The sequence below is a fragment of the Simochromis diagramma genome, unplaced genomic scaffold (genome assembly GCF_900408965.1).
Source record: "Simochromis diagramma unplaced genomic scaffold, fSimDia1.1 OVJJ01000304.1, whole genome shotgun sequence".
Classification (NCBI taxonomy): domain Eukaryota; kingdom Metazoa; phylum Chordata; class Actinopteri; order Cichliformes; family Cichlidae; genus Simochromis; species Simochromis diagramma.
Window position 1 is genome coordinate 13,488,838 of NW_024387030.1, and position 21,007 is coordinate 13,509,844.

Sequence of the window (21,007 nt, forward strand, 5' to 3'; positions counted from 1 at the left end):
CGCATAGGAAACACAAAGCAACTCTGACAACAGATCGGAGCCAAATTTCCAGTGACGCTGATCCATTAGTGCTCGTGTGGCTCTTTTCTGGCTGCTTTATATTAAACACAGCATTAGGACGAGCTAAATCTTGCACTTAATTTTATTTTCATTTAAACAGTTTGGAGAAGAACAGCTAAATGCACTGTGACTGAGGCCATTTAATACTGAGAGGCCACTCGAGTGACAAAATAAGGTTTGCTTTTCCACAAGCGCACCTCAAGTGTTTCCTCCTATTGAGTACTATTCTGAGTCATACAGACTGAAACATGGCCGGCTGTCTATGGTCTTTAAGTACTGGGTTGCCTTGGCAGCTGCTTCAGGACTCCATGGTCTCTGCTGATAAGGAGGAGGAAGAGGCTGTGCCTAGGAAAGCAAGGCTCAAGAAAAAAAAAAAGGAAGAAGAAGAAGAAAAGAAAAGAAAAGAAAAACCCCAAACCCTAAAATCTCTTACACTATCCTCTTCTGTAACTTGGGGCGTATGCTGATAGTCTACAGTCTAGTATTACAACAGGTTTACTGTATCATTGCTTCTGCCTTGGCATGCAGGCCTAACTGTGAGCAGACAGCACCACTTACATTAATGGAAGTAGAATGGTGAAAGGAAAAAAAAGAGCTTTGTAAAATGCAGCTAGTGAAGCATCTTCCTCTTCAAACCGATCACACACAGTGAGGCGGAGTGATGCATCTTAAACTCGCTGTTGCGTAACAGCAATCGTGTCTGTTTGGATAAAAAAGACATCGTCTTCTCGTATTTCTATTTTAGGAAAGCACCGACATGCTGATACAGCTCTGAGTCTTTGCTCTGACATCAGACTGCAGCTCATCACACACAAACTTGGTGAGATCATAATTATAAAGGTTTATTTTCTCCTGCCATGTATGGGTTTAAAGGAAATGTGGATGAGTCACAGGTGTGCTTACAGTGCGTGTCAGTAGGGAATGTCCCTCTGTAGCTAAAAGCCATCGTCTGCTGGTAAGTTTACTTGATCAGTGACAGGGGAAGGTGTTGCTCGAGTGACCTGAAGGCAAGTTCTGATCATGCTACGATAAAGCAGAGAGAAATAGAAAGGAGGAACTATGATATCAGCAAAGTGCTCAGCTCATGTTTATGTAAATATAAATGCGAACACTTAAAGTAACACAGATCAAGTGAGAAGCTACAGCGCCTCTCTGCTCCCCCTTCCCTGGGATGTGAAGAGCACAGTCAGAGGTCCTAAAGGTAACCTCAACTTCCCTCTCAATAACATTAAACAGCAGGCCGTGGCTTTTAAATCAAAATCAAAGCCTATTTTTAGACAGCTTCTGTTTTCACATAGCGAGCTAGGAACAGAGACACTAATGGTGCTAGCCATCCACTTATCTCACAGTCGCCCGAGAACAAAGCTGAATCTTTAATGGCGAACGGTTTATACAAAGCAGGACATTCAGTTCACTCAAAGAACAGAACACATCATCGCCCAACTATCTGGCTTCTGTGAAAAGTTAACCCTAAAACACTAATGTTGGGTGATTTTCATAAATCTCACTTAGTGGTTGTGTCTCTTTTTATTTCTCCCACAGTCGTCAGTGATGCAGGGAGACCGTGTCTTCACTGGACAAGGCTCACATGTTACAGGAATGGTTCCCAGCTTTGTTATTCATTTGATTTTTTCCCATCATCTATTTCCTAATTTATCACTAATGTTAGTGCGTTTTTATGAGGTCTCCCCAGTGATACTTCTTTCACTTTATGAGACGTTGTATAGGAGACATACGAGAAAAGTACCTCAATTTGTCACGTACTGTTGTACTTGAATATATTTTTATGACAAGTATGTTTTATTGTATATATTACATCGGGTACAAAAAAACCCCCAAAAAACCCCAACAACTACCAGGTGTTAGTGACAGTGTCTAAAGTGTGAGTACAGGTTTTAATTAGTGAGCAAATCCTCTCCTTCACTGAAATACGCCGATTTGTTCCAAAATTTCTCCAATGCAACTGAGCCTCACACCAGTCAGTCTCACAAAGTTACCGACAAGACCTTACCTCGCATACAGCTTTCTAATCTGTGGATGAGCTGGTAGGATTTGCAGCGATCCAGCAGAGTTCGGATAGCTGGAAGTGGATCCAGGATGATAGTTTCAGGATGGGCATCAATGTAGTCCTTGAAACACAGATTTACAAACCTCTTAATTTTTACATTCAGAGAGCATTTACCATTATTATAAATGTTATTTTTCATGCATGTCCACACAGATGCAGTTCTCTGCATCATGACTAAACAGGTTTTGTATTGCTTACAGTAACATAACTATGGTCAAAGGCCATGACTTAAAAAGAAAATTGCCATTATTGGATATCTGAATCCAGATATCCTGGCTATGATTTCCCAAAACTTCTTATTCTGTGTAAATAAACCGACTTTTTGGAAAAATAACTGATGAGTTACTAATGGAAATGTTTGTGGCTTTTATTTTTTTAAACGTAACTAATGTGCTAAAAGGGCAACCATCTGCCACGACACACACACACACACACACACACGAAATGTTAAACAAACATAATCACGTAGACAAATCCAAACACTGAGTTGAAGGGTCAACATGCCTCAATCTGTTTTTGTGTGTAAGCTAGAGAGAGCATGAGATGTATGCCAGCGGGTCTTTATAGGTTACATCACTGCATCTCTGCATGACCTGCTGTTAGATCAGCATGAGGCTGGCCATTTTACATAACTGCAGTCCCCTTCTCTTCTCTCGCCTTCCCGGCTTTCCTCCGACTCAGTCCTCACACCACCTCCTCTCTGTTCTCGGCCGCTCTCCATCATCTCCACACTTGATTTTCGGCTACATGGATCCCTTTGCCAAGAGTTCATTCCGAGCGATTTCAAACTGAGTCACAAACGCTGTCAGGTGGAGCTGGCTGGCCTACACATTACACAAACAGCCCGCCTGCTCACATCGCAACTCCGCTGTCACACACATTTAACATGAAATTAAACACATCGTGCAACATTAAACATCAAGCACATGTACAGTGGAAATAAATGTCTATTTTTGAACAGAGTCTCAGCACACGCACACACACGCTGTAGCACAAAGAATGTAAACCGACGCCTTTGCCTTGACATGGAGGACCCATCTGCAGGATTTGCCGGGATCTAACAGGCAACGCTAATCAAAGCCAGTCGACCTGTTATGTAAGTAAAATATGCTGCCACGGAAAAAATAAATAATAAATAAATAAATCCAAACTAATCTTCCAGGAGTTCAGAGGAATACTCTGTGATAGGGACAGTCACGTGCTGAATTCTGCATCTCAGAAGAAGAAATGCAGTTAAACAGAGACAAGAGGGGGAGTTGAGAAAGAGATCAACGCTTTTTAGCAGGTGCTGGAGAGGAAAAGAGCCAGACGTATGTCAGCGTGGGTGTAAGAGAGGGCTGTTCGCATTTCAGAGCAGATCCGTTTCCAGAGAAGAATAAATGGGTTTGTCTTTGGGAATATGGTCAGAAGAGCATCTAATCTGTCCTGCTGATTGTAAGCCATGTCTGTGATGCCACAGTTGTCAAACCTGAAGCGATACATTATTTTTAGCATTTGTATTAGCCACAACTACAACCAGATGGGTGCGATTTACCACATCAGTTCAGCTTACATAAGATGTCAAGTACAGAGAAGCCCGGAAGACCTAAATTACGACTGTAGCGATCTACACCCATTTGTCAGCGAGGTAAACGAAAAAAAGAAAATCTACAACAGATAAAAGCGCCTGGTAATTAGCTACAAATGCTATTTTATCTTCGCAGTTTAGTTGGAGAACGCAAATGATATTTGTCCAAGGTTTACTGTGAACACGGCTCACACCTCAGGCCACTGAATCACCAGAGTGCATCTCAGGACGACATTTTGTTTTCATAAAGAGCTATTTTAGAGATGACGGTTTATTCTCTCCACGACACGACCGGGTTATTTATGATCACAGCTGTGTAACATTAGAATTACGCCAACACATATATTTCCAGTGGAAATGTAATCACAGATGACAGTTGTGTTCAGGTAAACACGCAGAACAAAAGAGGAGAAGACTCAGCCACAAGACTTGGCTGCTGATTTACCCGCTGATATTAAAGTCAACCACTAACTACAGTGGTAAAGTTTGAGTACTGACTAAAAGGAAGAAAATACCGTAATAACAACAACACACACACACACACACACACACACACACACACACACACACACACCCCCTCTGAACTGAAAAAACCCTACAAAGATGTTATCGATGCTTACAGGATGACATTTCTTTGTAATTCGTACAGCCAACTGAGAGGAGACCTTTAGCTTGAAGATCAACTGGCTGACTGAATAAACATTAAGGCAACGCAGAAAACACAGAAAAATTCCCGTCTCAATCTAAACGACTCATTCGAATGTGCACAGTTCAATTTTATTTAGTAAATAACGATATGAACACTGCTAAGCATAGGGTATGCATTAAGATGAATGATGATTAAGAGGGCTGCCAGACGGCTACAGCTAACAGTAGTGGTAAATCAAAGTGACAAAATCTCTAAGCTTTAGCAAAAGGATGAATTATATATTTAAATAAATAAAAAGCCTTCAGAGAACTTATGAAAGGGTCACCAATTATCCACAGGGAGCCACAATATTTTTGTTATGTTTGGGGGGAAAACCTAATAATAATTTTAAAACCATCCAACACTGGACATACTTAGCTTGACTCCTAATTCAGAGCAAGCTAATGGCTCATCTATTATCTTAATAGGACAACATGATGTTGTCCTATTAATATGTTGCTGTCAACATATTAATGCTGTACAATGAGCACAACTTGAAGCAATATTCATATTCTGCAAAAACTTGAAAGATGCAATAATATTATAAAGTGAGTGTCGAATTTTTGTATAAACCTGCAGATATGCTTTTTAGCTCTGCAGAATGGCTTACATTTGGAGTCAGTCTCAAGTGGCCACTGTATGAGCTACAGTTTTAGTTTTCTTTCTGAGCCCTTGAGGGTTTCAGCTTGATGAAAACCAGCCACATTTTGCTCAGTACATGGCATTAGGCAGCTAAGAAGTTTTTGCTTTGATTGAACTTTTAAAGACAAAGGAGCAAATCCATGCCTTGCTTCTGGAAATTGACAAGATGTGAAAATGTAAGTCAAAAATTGCACTGGTTTGCACATCCACAGGAATCTAGAGCGCTTTTTATCATACGTAACTTACTAAATAACAAGTCTATATGTACACTGTCAAGCATCAAATGCAGGCCTGTGCTAATATCGACCAGGTTCTGCAGGATGTCAGCGATTGCTCCACTCTCACATCCTGTTTGCCCTTCTTAATTGAGCAGTCAGGGACATGGTGACAGAATTGCGTGACTCTGATCACGATTACAGCTCCTGAGTCACTAAGAGAGAGACGGAGGCAGAGTGCAAGATAGTTTAATAAAATTCATTTTCACACCATCTGTACCACTGCCAGATTAATGAATGCATACACAGAGAAGAACAGCATGTTTCTAAAGTAGGTTTTCAGCTCCAAATTTGATGTGTTGAACATGAGATTTTTCTTACTTCAGGAAGAACAAAAAAAGTTTCAGAGATAACATTAAGGATTTATGAGTGACCATGTGCTCAAATATAGCTGCTAATGCATGTATGTTCCTGTGATCTGCCTGGCTGATTCTTTGAACACATTACCTGATTCCTTGAACTGGGTCATTTACAATCGTAAATGTAAAACTCTGTCACCCATAAATGTTTATTGCCGGTACTAGGGCTGCAGTCAAAACCAATCAGTCAAAGCCAATCAGTGTCGCAAGACTTTTCTGCATTTGCGACATTTAAAAAAAAAAAAAAAAAGCTTTCTAGAGACCAGTTAATCTCAATATTGAATGTAGGCTGCATAACCTGTGAAATCCTGTGTCAAATATTTTGAGTAACAAATTATTTTTTGGTTATTTAACAGCCAAAATAGAACAATAAATATTAATATTAGCCATGCAATTGCTTCAATAATAGCTTCATCTAGATATGGATCTATGAAATCAAGACAAAGAATAAGTATTAAACAATTTTACAAAATAGATTAGACCTGTTTGATATTTAATAAAACATAAAATTGATGGATGAATAAGAAGTTGCAGTATTTGTTATCCATCTATTAGTAGAGATTATTCATTATGGCACCTACACTATTACCATTCCCAAGGTTAAGGATGAACTTAGACGGTTTCCCACACATACAGAGTGTGTGTGTGTGTGTGTGTGTGTAGTATAGTAGTTTATATTTATTCTTTAGATTGTTGTGTGTCCAAATGAACAGGCCAAAAGTGTGAATAGCATTCTCTAGGCCTTGTCCTCTCCTAAATTTTGTTATTTCTATTTGTGAATACATGGGGAGGAGGGAGGGATAAGCGGGAAGACAGACAGGTGCATACCTGTACTCTTTGTACCAACAGTACAGCCTGTGAATCATTCTGGTCAGCCTCAAGGATAAGGTCAGTCAGTTTGTGGATGATGACATCCAGGGGTCCCTGGTCCTCTAGAGGCTGGCTGAGGTCCAGCTGAAGACAGAAGTGTAAAACAGGTCAAAGATTATTGTGCAGTCTGGGATGTATTAGCCATTTTTGAAATGGATATCCATCAGCAACCATACACACACACACACACACACACAAAAAAACAAAAACATTTTATCTTTATAAAACTCAGGTGTTAATATTAAAAAGTCACAACTGCTTTGAAAAATCTGTGACTTACTAACGCAATATTATAGATTCTTGGCCCATTAGATTTTAGTCAGGGTTTTAAGTGCTATGGGTGTGGGGGTTATTTTTGTGTCTCTGGCTGCAGAGAAAGGAAGTGTAAAACCAACACTACAGCAGTTACAAATAAGCACTTTCACACCTGCAGTATGCCAGGTCAACATCAAGTCAATCCTGCAATTTGTTGAGTTCTTAAGTCACGGCGCCCCGCATTTCCTGCAAAATCTGCAAAGACCTACTGCTAGTAAATAAGTCATAGGATTTCTGCCTGACCTTTTGGGTTCCTTTTGTTTAACCCACCATTTATTCACATCAGTTACTTCTTGCATACACGCTAAACAGAAAATCTACATATTCATGTACTTGTAGATGCATCGCTTCAGGTATGAAGTGGTACTGGTAAAGACACATAGTTGCAATTAATGTACTCATGAATCAGAATAATGGCTGTAGTGAACTAGCCTGTTATTCAAAATCACTCCTACCATATAGAACAATAGGGGGGGAAAAAAGAAGAGTATACAAAGTAAACAGTGGGTAGATTTTGTTTCATCCTGAAAAACACATTCTTTTATGCTTAACTGCTTCCCTCTTACAAGGATGATGAATTATTTTTAAGAAAACTGTGGCTACATTTGGAAAGTCATTAATCTGTCACTTTAAGGCTTATTTACACTCCTAATCTCCTAATAGAAGACAGAAATCTCTCTTCAATCTGTAAGTTCTGGTCTAGGAAACACATTATTTTCTGACTTTTTGGTTATAAAAACATCATAATGACTGATTTTATATAGTGTTCTACCTCTTTATTTACAGCTTTAAATTTGGATTAGCAAGAGTTTGTTTTGTTTTTTTGCTTTGAATTACACCCGGATTTATTTCTGGCATCATCTTTGAAAACTCCAGCCTCCCTCTGGCTAGACCTCGGAGTCTCATTGAGCATATTCGACAGCCTCTGAGAAAAAGCCAAATTAGCATTTGTTTGAAGTTTAACGGTGTTGAAAAGGGCTGTCTGCTGAGACCAAGTAGCTAACAAGTAGACAAAACAAGGCACCAAGTTTGATAAAGCATATGCAGGTTAGCACATGCATGTAGCAACATCACAAGCGACAGAGGAGAGTTGCTAGAATTTAGCAACCAGTGTCGAGTGAACATGATGAAATTATTACCACAACGGGGCTGTCGCTGTGTTTAGACTGTTATGACAGAGTTTGGTCTATGTGAGATAACAACTTTTAAAGTTATGACAGTTAGTTTGGTGTCATGATTGGAGTTTTCAGTTAGTTTTAGGTCCTTTTGATGTGTGACGTGAAGACGGGGCAGGAAAAATAACTCCAGAAAAGGGGTCTAGATCAGTGAAGACATGCTTTGATACACATTAATCATTAGAAAACTCTGGCTAGACCCCAGCAATGTGTTTTCTAACACATGTAATAAAAATCTGGCAGTCTTAAATATCTGAGGCAGTGGTTCCCAAACTTTTTTTGCTAGGCCCCCCTTTGTTTTACAAGAAAAATGTTCCCCCCCTCCCCCGCACGCACAAATACATCCTCCAACCACACACACCCATATTTTGCTCCATTGTGGTTTATTTCACACCTCAAACATTTAGTGAACAATTAAACAAATACAAGTAATCTGTAATAAATTACAGTAGTAATAAAATAAACTACTAACTCTTTTACGCTACGTTATTTGAACCGGGGGGGACAAATCGTGGCAGGATGAGCCTGATATTATTCGTATCCCACTGTAACTTTACTGTATAAAGAGCTAACATCTCCAAAATGTCAGGAGTAGTTGGTCATTACAACAAGTGTTTGTGAACTAAAAATCAAGAATGTGGGATACTGTTTGTCCGTGATTTGAAGAGCCCAGCGCTGCTCCCAATGAAGGGAAAACCAATTCTGCAGGGGAGACCTACCTCCGCACTTGTGCAGGTGAAGCCAAAGAAAAGATATGCCTCATCATATTTTCTAGTCTTTGGCTTGGAATGAAGTTGGTTTGGAAACATATTCAGCAATGCTTCATCTCCTGCTTTGCGTCTGTGTAGGCGCCCCGTGCTAGCAGTGAACCCCCCCCCCCCCCCCCGCAATGGCTCTGCACCACCCCTAGGGGGCGGGCCCCACACTTTGGGAAGGTCTGATCTGAGGTAACCCCTTACACATTTAACTTTGCACATTATCAGTTCTTGAATGTGCAAAATATGGTACTGGTGGAAAAAAAAAAAAAAGAAAAAAAAATCGTATAAGGTACAGTGCTAACAAGCACGATTAGCTCATTTGCTAATCAGCTAATGGGCTAATCGGACAAACTCAGACAAAAGACAATGCAGCCACACCTTTCCAAACAAGCTAGAGGTGGGCAGATCCCCAATATCCTTGTGCAATCCATACATTATGCAAACTGAGAGTGAATACACCTTAGTCACACAGGTGTGGATCAATACAAGAACTGTATAACTGTACAGAGTTTCAGTTGGTTTAGGATAGGCCACCTCCAGAGCCAACATCTTCTGGTTAATGATTGTTAGAGATGTGATGGTTAGTTACTAACTTGAGTACTTTTGGTCGAACTCTGGTAAATCAGTTGTACAGGAGTGGTATATTGGTTTAGTGTTCTTTACAAAGAGCATTTTGCACAGAGGAAAATGCAATCATACTATAACAATCATAGCATAAGTATGCATGTATGTAACCGAGGAGACCAAGCTTGATGAAACTTTGGATAAACATTGTATAGGCCATATAGATGTTGAAACTCTCAATGCCCTAGGCAAATATTTAATTAAAATCCCACAATAGTATACATTTTATAGGTCAATTTAGCAACAAATGGGATGTCAGACTAGACTAATGTATTACAATATAACATCATATTACGCATGAATGCATGTTTGTATATTCGTTAGCATAGAGTGGGAGTTTGTTAGTATGGCAAATATTTGAATTTCAGTGTGGTGTGAAATACTTTCATATTTGTAGCATGAACAATGAATACTAGACACCATGCAGGCTGCAGAAAATATTCCACCATGCAAAGAAATGTCACGACATGCTGCTTTTCAAGTTGAGCTGAATTTCTTTAAGAGCTCATTATCCTATATCAACATGGCATTTCTTCCTCTGGCCATCTTAATACTGTTGGATTTCATTGTAATGCACTGAACATTCCTGCCTGTAGAAACATGCCCTTCAGTTCACACCCTTCAGCAAAATGTTAACATGAACTGATTCTTGAAAAGTGAATCTGCATCTGTGTTGTTTGTAACTACATGAACTGAAGGCTTAATATGTACCAACATAGTTGAAACTGTACAGAACATGATCGCATATGTAACTTTACTGTTACCATATTAAAATAAGGAGAGCAGAACCTCTGATTTTGGCAAACTTTCAGTTTTGTTTTAAGCTCCAGATGTTAAACATATTATTAACACAGGAGTACATAATCTTACAATCATCATATCACCCACCCCAAGTCAAGAGATCTCTGGAAACCTCTGAGAGCAAAAGCTTTCTGATAAATATTGCTGGTACAGTTTTTACATACAAGTGTCTAGTGGATTCAAAAGTCACTCAACCAGTTTCATGAAGTGAAATACAATGGAAACAGGAAGACAATCGATCATATTATGCAACAACTTCTACAGCATTTGTAATAAAAAGGTTTCAAAAACAAACACTGCTTTACTGAATTATTGTTGCGCCTATCCAGCAGGTTTATCAGGAATCGTGTGGTCATAGGACACGTAGACACTGTGGTGCAAGCATATGGCAGATGTATAAAACACAAACATGCTGCCATGACCTGACCGATGCTGTGTTAGCAAGTCATACTCATAAAATGTGTTGTCACCTGTGGTCAAACAACTACTGAGTCTTTAACACTAGCTGCTGTGAGCAGCAGTGATGACAGGGCTACGCCAGTGGCAAGAGCCACCTTTTTTTCTTTTTTCTCTACCTAGCAGTGTGACAGGGCCTGCCTGATGGGGATTTGTCTCTACTGAGGCACTGCTTTTAATCTTCTGCTTATATGACACACAGAGGGCCCATCCACAGCCTGGCCCTGCCACAAAAACAGGACTCTAGATTGTGGGGTCATCACCCATTGGCAAAGACACATCACACAGGATGAAGCTCTCTCTCCTCCCTGTGCACTGACAGAACGACCCTGCTTTAGAGCTTAACCCAGAACCCAGCAGTAAAGTCACTGATGTCCTTCTAAATGCTAAAAGCAGAAATGTCAGCTGATGGTTTTCAAAGTCCCTCTGGGACTGAGAGGTAGCAGTGGGCCGTAGTGGTGACGGACAGCGGAGAAAAAAGGCTGGGTCCTGGAGGGAGAGGGTAGGTCAGGGCTAACATATTTTCAGCTTTGATGTAGCTCTGCTGTGGGGCCAGTCTCTCCCCTATGAGAAACTAACATTCATGATCTTAAGCAAACAGCAAAGACAAAGCTTGTGGAGTGCTTTGCTCATCAGTAAGTACACACTGCACACAAATTATAAGGACCACAGTCATTATTTGGCGATGCCTCTGCTTAGTCTGTTAGAGATCTCATTCTAGTTCAGCTGCATCACACCTGACTTTTGCTTTGTTGTCAGGCAAACCCAAAGAGTATGTGCAGAGCACAGACAGACATGTGATAAATCATTTATTCTGTATGCCATGTTGCAATGATGGCACGCTAGGGTGAGTGTGCAACAAAGAAGAAAGAGGAAAAAAAAGGAAACATGCATGCACAAGTCTAAGACAAACTGTGGCTGCCAGACATATCTCACATCAGCAAAAGATTAACACAAAAGGTGAGTCTCCAAATTCTCCACATAAAAACTGTATGGAAGGTCAAACTGGGAGCTAATTAGGCTAATGGCTCTCTCCTCAGCAGTTTACAGAGAGAAGACTTATCCCTGCTGAATTGATTGTGCAATTAAAGCTTTTAAGGAACTGCCTTTCATCACACGATCAACATAAATGCTTTGGTAAGTAAAGGTTACCCAGCATTAGACAGGTCTGATTTTACTGCTTTTGTAGGTAGCTTACAAAAACTTTAAGTAACTTCCTTAAAAGGCGGACCAAGTCATGCAGGATGAAAATGAACAAACTGCCAAGATGTTTTCAGGTGAGATGAAGAAATAAAGCATCAGCATAATGGTACCAAGCCCACTGACAAGAGCTGATAAGATAAAGGAGGTACTGCACAGTCCATTGTATTCAGACCATTGACTACATCATTCGTCAACCACCCCTGAACTCCCACTACACTGCACACATGTCACATAAAAACTGGGGGACGAGATAAAGTAGTATGCCGGAAATTACCTTTAAATTTTTGAAGCGCTAAGGATAATAAAAACAGCGACTTGATAAGTTTCTCTGGGCAGCCAACTCAAATAATGACTCATCATTTGAGATTCCTTTTTCTAAGAGAGAATACTGGCTTTCAGGAGAACAACCCTGGTGAGTTAATCTCATCATATCCATGATATACACAACCTAATGTAGGGATCATGGGGAAATTGGCTCTTGTAGACTCAGTGCTAAAGGGTCAGTATTGATGAGCTTCAAAAACGTGCACAGGGGAGGTAATGGAAAGATGAGAGGGATGAGGGGTACAGCAAAGGTAAGCCTTGGTAGAGCCTAGAGGAGAAATCATTAAAGTCTGACAAAGGAATCTTTTTCACTTTCGTCAGTCCTGACGCATATACATACAGAAGGGTTTCCCACACTGAAAACAGAAATATAAAATTAAGTCCCTTGGGCGGCCAGATTTAGCAAAGATCTGTTCACACGAGGTGACGTCATAACCACTTTCAACCTCTTGGGGAATACAACCTCTCGGGAAGTGCACCTCATTAACTCTGTCACTTCAACTTTGGAGCTTTTTTCTACGCAACAACAAAACAAGACAAAAAACAACTGGTCTGTAAAACAAATCACAGTGGGGCTGTGATTTACCCATTTACTATTGGTGGGGACCTGAACTTAAAAAGATTTTTCGCTTCTTTTGTCCAACAAACTATCCAAAAGCCATACATACACAAGTCTGATATAACAAAAGACGAAGAAAAAAAAAAGTTTCTACTTGAGAAGCTGTTGGGTGGTTTCATTAAAACACTTCTGATTGATCAAAGTCGTACATACAGCACATAGAAAACAAGCAATTTATTGTGCATTAAGGCTGTAAACCGACAATGAATCAACAGGTTTTTATGCCAAAAGGATTCATTTAGCCTTGGATTTTCAGGGTTGACTTGATAGCACAAGGGCCAGCCTGTCTGTCAGACCACATGGAACAAGGTTAGCCGATTACACTGGCTGACAAAAAAAATAAATAAAAATCTGCACCAAGCAGCAACAGAAGGTTAAATTGACTTGACATCCACAAAAATAGCAAAAGTTGTATGCTTTCTTAAAAGCTTAAAACAGTGACCAAACAATAATAATCTTCCCACTACTGTAATTTTCCAAGTCTCTAAACCAATTAAAACTTCAAGACTAATTTGTTTACCTGCTTTCTGTCTCCCTGTGTCCTCTCCAGAAAGACTAGGTTTAACGCGGACCTATGTTTTGACTTTCCCCATATATACACTATCCCAGTGGTCTAAACATCAGAAAACATATCATAGATTAGAAAATAAGAGTCCCCAGGCTCCAAATTCACTAGTGCAATAGGAAACTAAATCTTTGTACAACAAGGCCAAAGTAGGACAATGGATACTGTTATCTTTGTTTCTGATGTGGCCACGACACTGCAGGCACTGACAGGAACGGACACAGCGCGGCCACCCAAATCATTGGTGTGCATTCAAAAACACTTCTGGCTCTGTTAGTAAACTGAACTGTCTCGACTGGCAGTGACAGCCCAGCTAAAACTAACAAGTTTATGCTGATTTATAGAAGTCAGGAGAAGAAAAAAAACAAACAAACAAAAAACAAACAAACCCCACAACAGTGAAAAGCAGGTAGTTGTAGAAGAACTAGTAACAGAGAAGATAGCAGCACCGTTCAAAGCCCTGGGTACATCCTAACTTTGGGCCTGTGAGGATCTGCGGTCTCCCAGGAGGGGCTGAATGCATAGTGGGAAACAAAGCCCTGCTTACTTTGGGACTATTCCCAGGACAAGACTCTTTCTGGGTGTGCTGATATTGTCAGCACAGTGAGAGGAAAAAAATAACCTCAAAGTGAAGGAGAAAAACAAAACAAAACCCAATCCCACAAGATAAAAAGAAACAAAGTAAAAGGCTGAGAGAAAGGCAGGATAATTTCCTCTTTAATTTCAGAGAGCACTCTAAGTGACAGATACTGTTGTGCACTGAGCTCCCAGTACTTAGTGACAATTGTTACTATGCTGCTGAATGGCCTGTGCTTACTTACACTCTATAGTATGCTGTGCAAGAGCCGTTAATGACAGCAGCTTTTCCTTCCCTGAGGTCCATATTTACTGGGACATAGCTCAGCACTCAGAGGTAAATTATTACTATAGGCAGACTAGTATTTATTTTGGTACACCAACAGCTCCCACTGAAAAGAGCTGCATCTTCTTCTATTTATGCAATTTTATATCATAAAAGTATTTCTGCTGATATGACTTTTAACTGAGGATCTGAATGCTTCAACCCTCCACACACACTCACAATATGAGAAGCTGCTCGCCCAAATAGACTCTTGTGACAAACAAGTTGAATTGAGGTCAGGTGTTGAAATATCAAGTTGGGATGACTTTCATCACAGTTTAACAAGGAACATGGGCTGTTGTGATATACTGTGACCAATGACGCTTACATACAAAAAAAGCAAGACTGTGAAAAAACTACATCCTGTCTGTAGGAGGTTATGCACTTAGTAATTGGCCAAAGAAATATATCAAATGTAAAGTGTTGTAGGTGGATTGACTTTCAGGCATCAAATATGAATAGCAGAGATTCAAAAGTATCACAGCACAAACAAACAAACAAACACATGACCAAAGACATAAAAAACGCACACACACAAAAAAAATCAAACTGTGTGCTCTTCTTACCTGAACAACTTCTATTCCTCTTTTCCTGAAAAAAAGGACAAAATAAGACTTTTTATTTTGTAGAAGATATAAGATGAAAATGCTCAGAAACAGACATTGCTGTTTATTTAAGGACCTAAACGCTAAAGGCGTGTTATATAAAAGTATATCATGTAGTGTAGGTGAAGATGCCTCTGTTGTCTTTGAGTCGTACAGACGTAGGCTCAAACATTCAGAGCAGAAGACTGATAGGAAGTGAAAAGCAGAATTAAAAATAAATAAATAAATAAATAAATAAATAAAACAAAACACACGCGCACGCTCGCTCACGTGCACACATACACAGCTAAATGATGTAAGATTGGTCTGATTTTAAATATTTATTTTTCCATTTGTGTTACACCATGTAAGACATGTTTCTCAATCATTTGTCCGCACTTGTCTTGCTTTCATAACAGTGGTTTCTCCAACTGTGGGGTGCTGAGCCACTGCAGGTGGGGTGTGGAAACCGTTTTTTCCCCCATAATTTTCCCCCAAACCAAATACTAAGTTCTAAGGGAAACTAAACAAACAAGAGTGTGCTGACGTCATCACACCAAACTTTACTTAACTAAAATTCAACTAAATCCACTTTTTTAATTGCTAATGATACAAATAAAAAGATTAAAATTGGTAGAACACGTGGTGTGAATTTTGAAAAGGTTTTTGAGAACCACTACCTTTTAATCTAACACAAATCTTTATGTAAATTCACATCAAAGGAGTTCCCCTCCATAAGAGGAATTAAACAGAAACTCATATCTCTCCAATAGTTTAACTTTATGAACAGTAAGATGCCTGAACCAGGGACACATAAGCCTTCTGCATCTGAAGATAGGAAATAAATGAAACATTATCTTAATTTAGCCACAAAATTTATCTGCAAGTAAGATTATTATGATGGAAATACTAAATCCCACCCACAGACCTGGAGAAACTGCAGTTTCTGTGCAGTTTCTACCTTTTGGGAACAGCACAGAAATACTAGTCTTTGGGTAGAAATAAAAAAAAAAAAAAACAATAGGACACAGCAGTATTTAAATATATATGCATAAATTTAAATGTGAGATGGCTTATCTCTTTTGAGAGAGGAGCATTACTAAACTGGCACCACACATTTAAACCTGCTGGGTGTATGCCGGTCCTAACACCTGCACTGAGAGGAAAACCTCAGCTAGGTCAATACAGAAAGTTAGCCAAAGAGTTTCTACACAGCAAAGCATAACAGGAAAAACTCCAATGCTTAATGCAGCGACTCCTAGTTGGGGGAATTCACAAAGAGAACACCACCAGCCTAACACTACATCCAATTCATCCTTTCCAAGCAAGCAGTTTTTGAGGTTGCAGTCCCATGGTAACAGCAGTGCAACCATTCACCGCTTCACAACAATGTGGATATTTAATACTGCAGCTGGTGTGTTTCATGCGACGTGAATGAGGTCTTTAGTTTCGTGAGATATGGAGATCCTCTGCTCTGCTATATTGTTACACGGTCAACACAGTGAAAGGGAAACCTTTCTCTCTCACACACACATACACAACTACTTTGATACAGGCACACTGTACATCTATAAACCTGGAAGTTTAGCATTTAAGGCACATCGTGTGGCATTAGCAGTTACCAAGTTGACAAAGGGTGTAAATGAGATGGTGACCATAAAGTAAATAACATTTTATGCATAGCTAGTTAACCATACAGAAAAGTATTTTGAGCATTTAAAAAATTAATTTTTTAAAAAAGTACCAATTATTATCCAAGGGAAAACGTAGGCCATGAGGATATTCAAGATTTGTCTGTTAATATTTTACTCCGTGGGGCTTTACTTAGGTGGGTCAGCCTGCTATACTTTGCGGTATTTATTTATTTATTTATTTTAACCCTTATCTGTTTAAAACCTAGATTAAATGAATTACTCTCGATTTTCAAAATTCAGAAATTGATGTTCTGCTCCAACGACTCTGTGAGCTAAACGGCATGAAGAACATTCTGGAGAGGCAGCTGATTTTTGCTAGTCAAAAAATACAAAGCTTCTTTCGACTACTCCCTTACTCACATGGGATCACCACAGCAGATGGATTCACATATTTGATTTGGCAGACTTTTAGACTAGAGGCCCTTCCTCTCTTCTCCTCTTGCTCTTGAATTGGAGACCTTTTACCTTTTAAATATACATGTTATTAATTATTAGTTTATTTATCTTTTTCTGCTCATCCCAGGTTTATATACAAGTCTTCCAACAATTTCAGTAAACTCCTTGCATTTGTTATTATTAGTATAATGTAGATGAGAGTTGTGGTGAAACTGAAGAATGAGAAAATAATATTTTCAGATAATCTAATGAAAATCAGGGTTGCTGCTTTTTAAAGCATCAGGCATGTGTGCCAACTGAAAAGATGCCTCTCAACTGCTGTGCAAGCTGACATGCGGACATAAACTCAACTAGCTCTGACCAGCAGGAACCCCAAAGTCCAGATGCAAGAGACAGGACAGACTCCTCAATTATGCACACACAATGTCAGCTGCTTACCACATGATGACAGGGGAAATTCTGTCCAGTCACTGTTTAAAAGTAACACTGACACATGGTTTATCTTCCATAATAATAAATGATGCAGGGAAACAGATAAATTTAAACCATCAAGTAAAAATTGCACTTCATGAAATTAAGCACAAAGGGTCACTAAATGAATTTAATACTACATAAAGTCTCTTTAATTTGGAACAGACTTCCTCAGACGCACAACACCAGGTCCAGATAAAGTTTAAAACTGCCACATCCTGTACCTCTTTTCAAAAGTCGCGGCTTTTTAGAAAACATACATGCAAGGTGGCAGGGTGTTCTTAGTGCCATCCTTCCTTTCCTCATAACATTTGTTTTCTATGCTACATGACTGGAGTAGGAAAAGGAGAACTTGAAGAAAAGTTTCCCTGACTAACAGGGAGAAGTAGTCATGTGTGAACATATACAAGCCACATTCACTTTGTGGCTCATTTGCAGTTATCTGCTGTGCCATTTGTTGCAGTTTTCAAAGGCTATGCGTCACAAAGACCAATTCTTAATGCTGAGCCAGAGCTCTTCGTGTCAAACATATCGAACAAACCTATATCCAGCTCATAGGGAAGAAGGTGGTGAGCAGGATGCAGGGAGGAGGGGAGGTATGCTCGGAGCTTTATGTAGAGATTAAAAATGTTTCGTGGATTACAGTGTGGTAATCTGTGCTGACTCACTCAGGTTGCTTTATGAGGCAACACACTGTTGGAAAAGGTGAAAATCCTTCTGGAACATATCAACATATCTGATGTACTGAGGCACATGTGTGCAAAATCACAGGACTGGAGATTACAATGTTTTGTCCAGCCTCTCTCAGATTTTCAAGACATGTTACTATGTGATAACTAGCCCTCATACAGTGCAAGTAGGTAAGGTCACATCGAGCCAAATACTTATACTGGAAACTAGTATGATACCTACTAAAACAAAGAACGGCACAGTGAACCAGCTAGAGCTTCTCTCTCTCACCCTTTCATGTTGCTATGCGAGATTCAACAGTTGCTCGGATTTTTTTATTGCAAATATTCAAAGGTAACAAATTGTGTCTGCTTGGTTAACGACACCCATCTCTTGTCTGAAGTGTCTGGGGAGTTGCACACACTGAAAAAGACACCTACAGGATGAAAGTGAGAGTAGAAGACAGAAACTAATAAAAGCACAGAGTTTTGTCTTTTCCCCCCTTTTTTTTTGACCTCACTTTAAATGTATTTGCTCATTTATTACTAAATTTTTTTGTTTACAAAGTTAGGAAACAACGTCTAAGTCAGGGCTCATATTAGTGGAAAAATCTCAAGTCCATTAGCACTTGTATCCGAATGGTACCCAAAACCGATACTGTACTTCAGTATCTGTACTGAAAACGTCAGACTGCTGCATCACCAGCAGCTAGGCAGCTGTTGCAATGAGAGACTATAAAGCGGCTATCTCGCCCTAATGCCCTTTGACAATCTGATATACTGTACAGCACCTATCGTAAAACAGCAAGGACGAGCTCACATCTGCTAAGAAAATATAGGCCCTTCAGCTTGTGTAACACTTGACTCAGCTGGATAAGAGACACAACAAAATAGTGTGCACACAGCACTCACATAGATGCGTCTGTCAAGGCTGCGGGAATCTGTGCAAATTCTTACACCAGCCTTGACTAAATTCATGTTGGGACGATGCATTTGGTAAGAACAGGTTTATTTTCTGTTGATAAACAGAGACAAAAGCCTCAGACTGAGCTAGCACTGTTCCATCTACATATGATAAAAAAATGATATGGTGGTCAGAGTTTAACATCAAATGCTACTTTTTAGATACGTTAATAAGGAAGAGACTTTTTCTTTTAGACCACATTTAGCTGCTTTAAAGTTTAACGCTCTGAGCCAACTGACCTAATAATAAAACTGGTTTTGTCAGCTTATCCTGTTACACATTTACCATGCACCAACAAGCACTGTGCCAGGACATACACAAAACAGACTTGTGCCTGATCCTTTGGGGAACCCATTTCTTCACAATACAACAGAAAAGAAGATTAGCAGTACGGCTTCAGGCCACATCAGCAACCTTAAATGCTTAGCATGCATGAATAGGGATGTCACTCACTGACATTTGGTGAGCACGTTTGTGTGAAAAGTGCCTAAGGGCTTAAATCTGTGAGAAGAGTCCTCCTTGTCACAGAGCCTTAAGGGGAAGTTTCGATGAATTGTCACATAACTTGTTAACCATAGGGGCCAACTATGTGAATGCATGTAGTTTGACGGCTGTTCTTCAATCATTTCAACTGCACACAAACTGGAGTTAGTTAACGAACCTGCACAGATCAGCAAAGGCCTGGAAATTCAGTTTCTTCATCTTCTTCTCGCTGAGCCAGTAGCCGACTCTCCGGCCTTTCAGGAAAGTCTGCATTTCCACTGTGCCCCTGGTCCTTTTTTTGCAGGTAAATGGTGCAACTAATGACTCAACCTGGACAGACGAGAACAGACCCCCCCACACACACACACATTAGTGTCACAACAGCCAACCAGGGAGCAATCTGGGGAATAATTAAGTTCACTGCTCGGTTACTGATACGTTGCTCCAAAGCAATAAGTGACGTCTTCTACCAGTCTGTCTCTTGGATATTCACGGTCTTGTGGTTAGCATGATATAGTTTCCAAACGTAATATTACAGTGCATCTGGCTGAGCATCAGCGAATCCCACACACTGACCCTCTTTTGCTAACCCCAACTGCTAACGTTAGCTGGCTAGCTATGTAGTGACAATCTCCAGAGCTAACCGATGGCGTGCAATTAGGAAACGCAAGCTAGCTTCCTAGCTTTACAGGCTGAACACAGTCGTAATACGTGCCCATAAGAAATGAGTGAATTGTTAGTGGAAACAGCTACTGGTTACCTAAAAAAATAAGGCAACTCCCTCAACTAGATAAAGCTGACATCGGGAGGCTATAGAGAGCTAACTAACCTGGCAGTTTTAGCACAGCTCCCCTTGAATTTGCGTCCTCTTCAGAAACTAGCTCGCGTAGTTTCCCATTCTCAGTCCGCTCGCTGGAGAAGGAGTAACAAGCACGGTGACAGATGACAGGCACCGCTGGGCTCACGTTGAGATGTTGCTGGTGTTTTCTCTCAGTCTCTGAACTGGACTGCCCGCACACACCCAGGATCCAGGAGACTGATGCCGCCTTCACGACCCCCTCGGAAAACACCACCCCTGCCTGACTGACTGTCGAATCACAGCGCGTCTTGCTTTCACGCGCCTTCCTGCTTCCACTAAAGATTATCTTTCCTGTTATGATATAGAATAATCGAGTCATTGTTTATCTATAAAATGTAACAAGATAATTAACGAAAAGACGTCCCTTAACTATATATATTATCGTCATATTTTCCCATTTCAAACCCCTCAAATGTTAATTCATGATTTGAATAATTAGAACAAGTTCTGTTGATTTGCCTTTCTAATAATAAATGACGAGATGCGTTAATACTTATTTCGTCCCTCCACATTCATCGTCTCTTCGAGTTTTTGACCCGTAACAGACAAGAGAAGCATGTCACACTAGCGCCATCCGTTGGAAAACTATCGAAACGTCCAACATGTTTTCCCCATGCT

At 40.0% G+C, this 21,007-nt stretch overlaps 1 protein-coding gene across 2 annotated transcripts in view; it reads right to left on the reverse strand.

The window, feature by feature from the left end:
* Positions 1-20,597, reverse strand: part of itpk1b (inositol-tetrakisphosphate 1-kinase b) — a 31,407-nt gene extending 10,810 nt beyond the window's left edge. For both annotated transcript variants that reach the window (XR_005697230.1, XM_040041260.1), the window contains exons 1-5: positions 20,360-20,597; positions 19,709-19,860; positions 14,837-14,861; positions 6,488-6,613; positions 2,072-2,189 (exon numbers count right to left, since the gene is read on the reverse strand). Coding sequence is in view for 1 of the 2 variants with exons in the window: in XM_040041260.1 (XP_039897194.1) it covers positions 2,072-2,189; positions 6,488-6,613; positions 14,837-14,861; positions 19,709-19,803 (364 nt within the window). In the remaining variant the exon portion in view is untranslated. The remainder of the gene's footprint in view (positions 1-2,071; positions 2,190-6,487; positions 6,614-14,836; positions 14,862-19,708; positions 19,861-20,359) is intronic.
* Between the last annotated feature and the right edge of the window lie 410 nt (positions 20,598-21,007).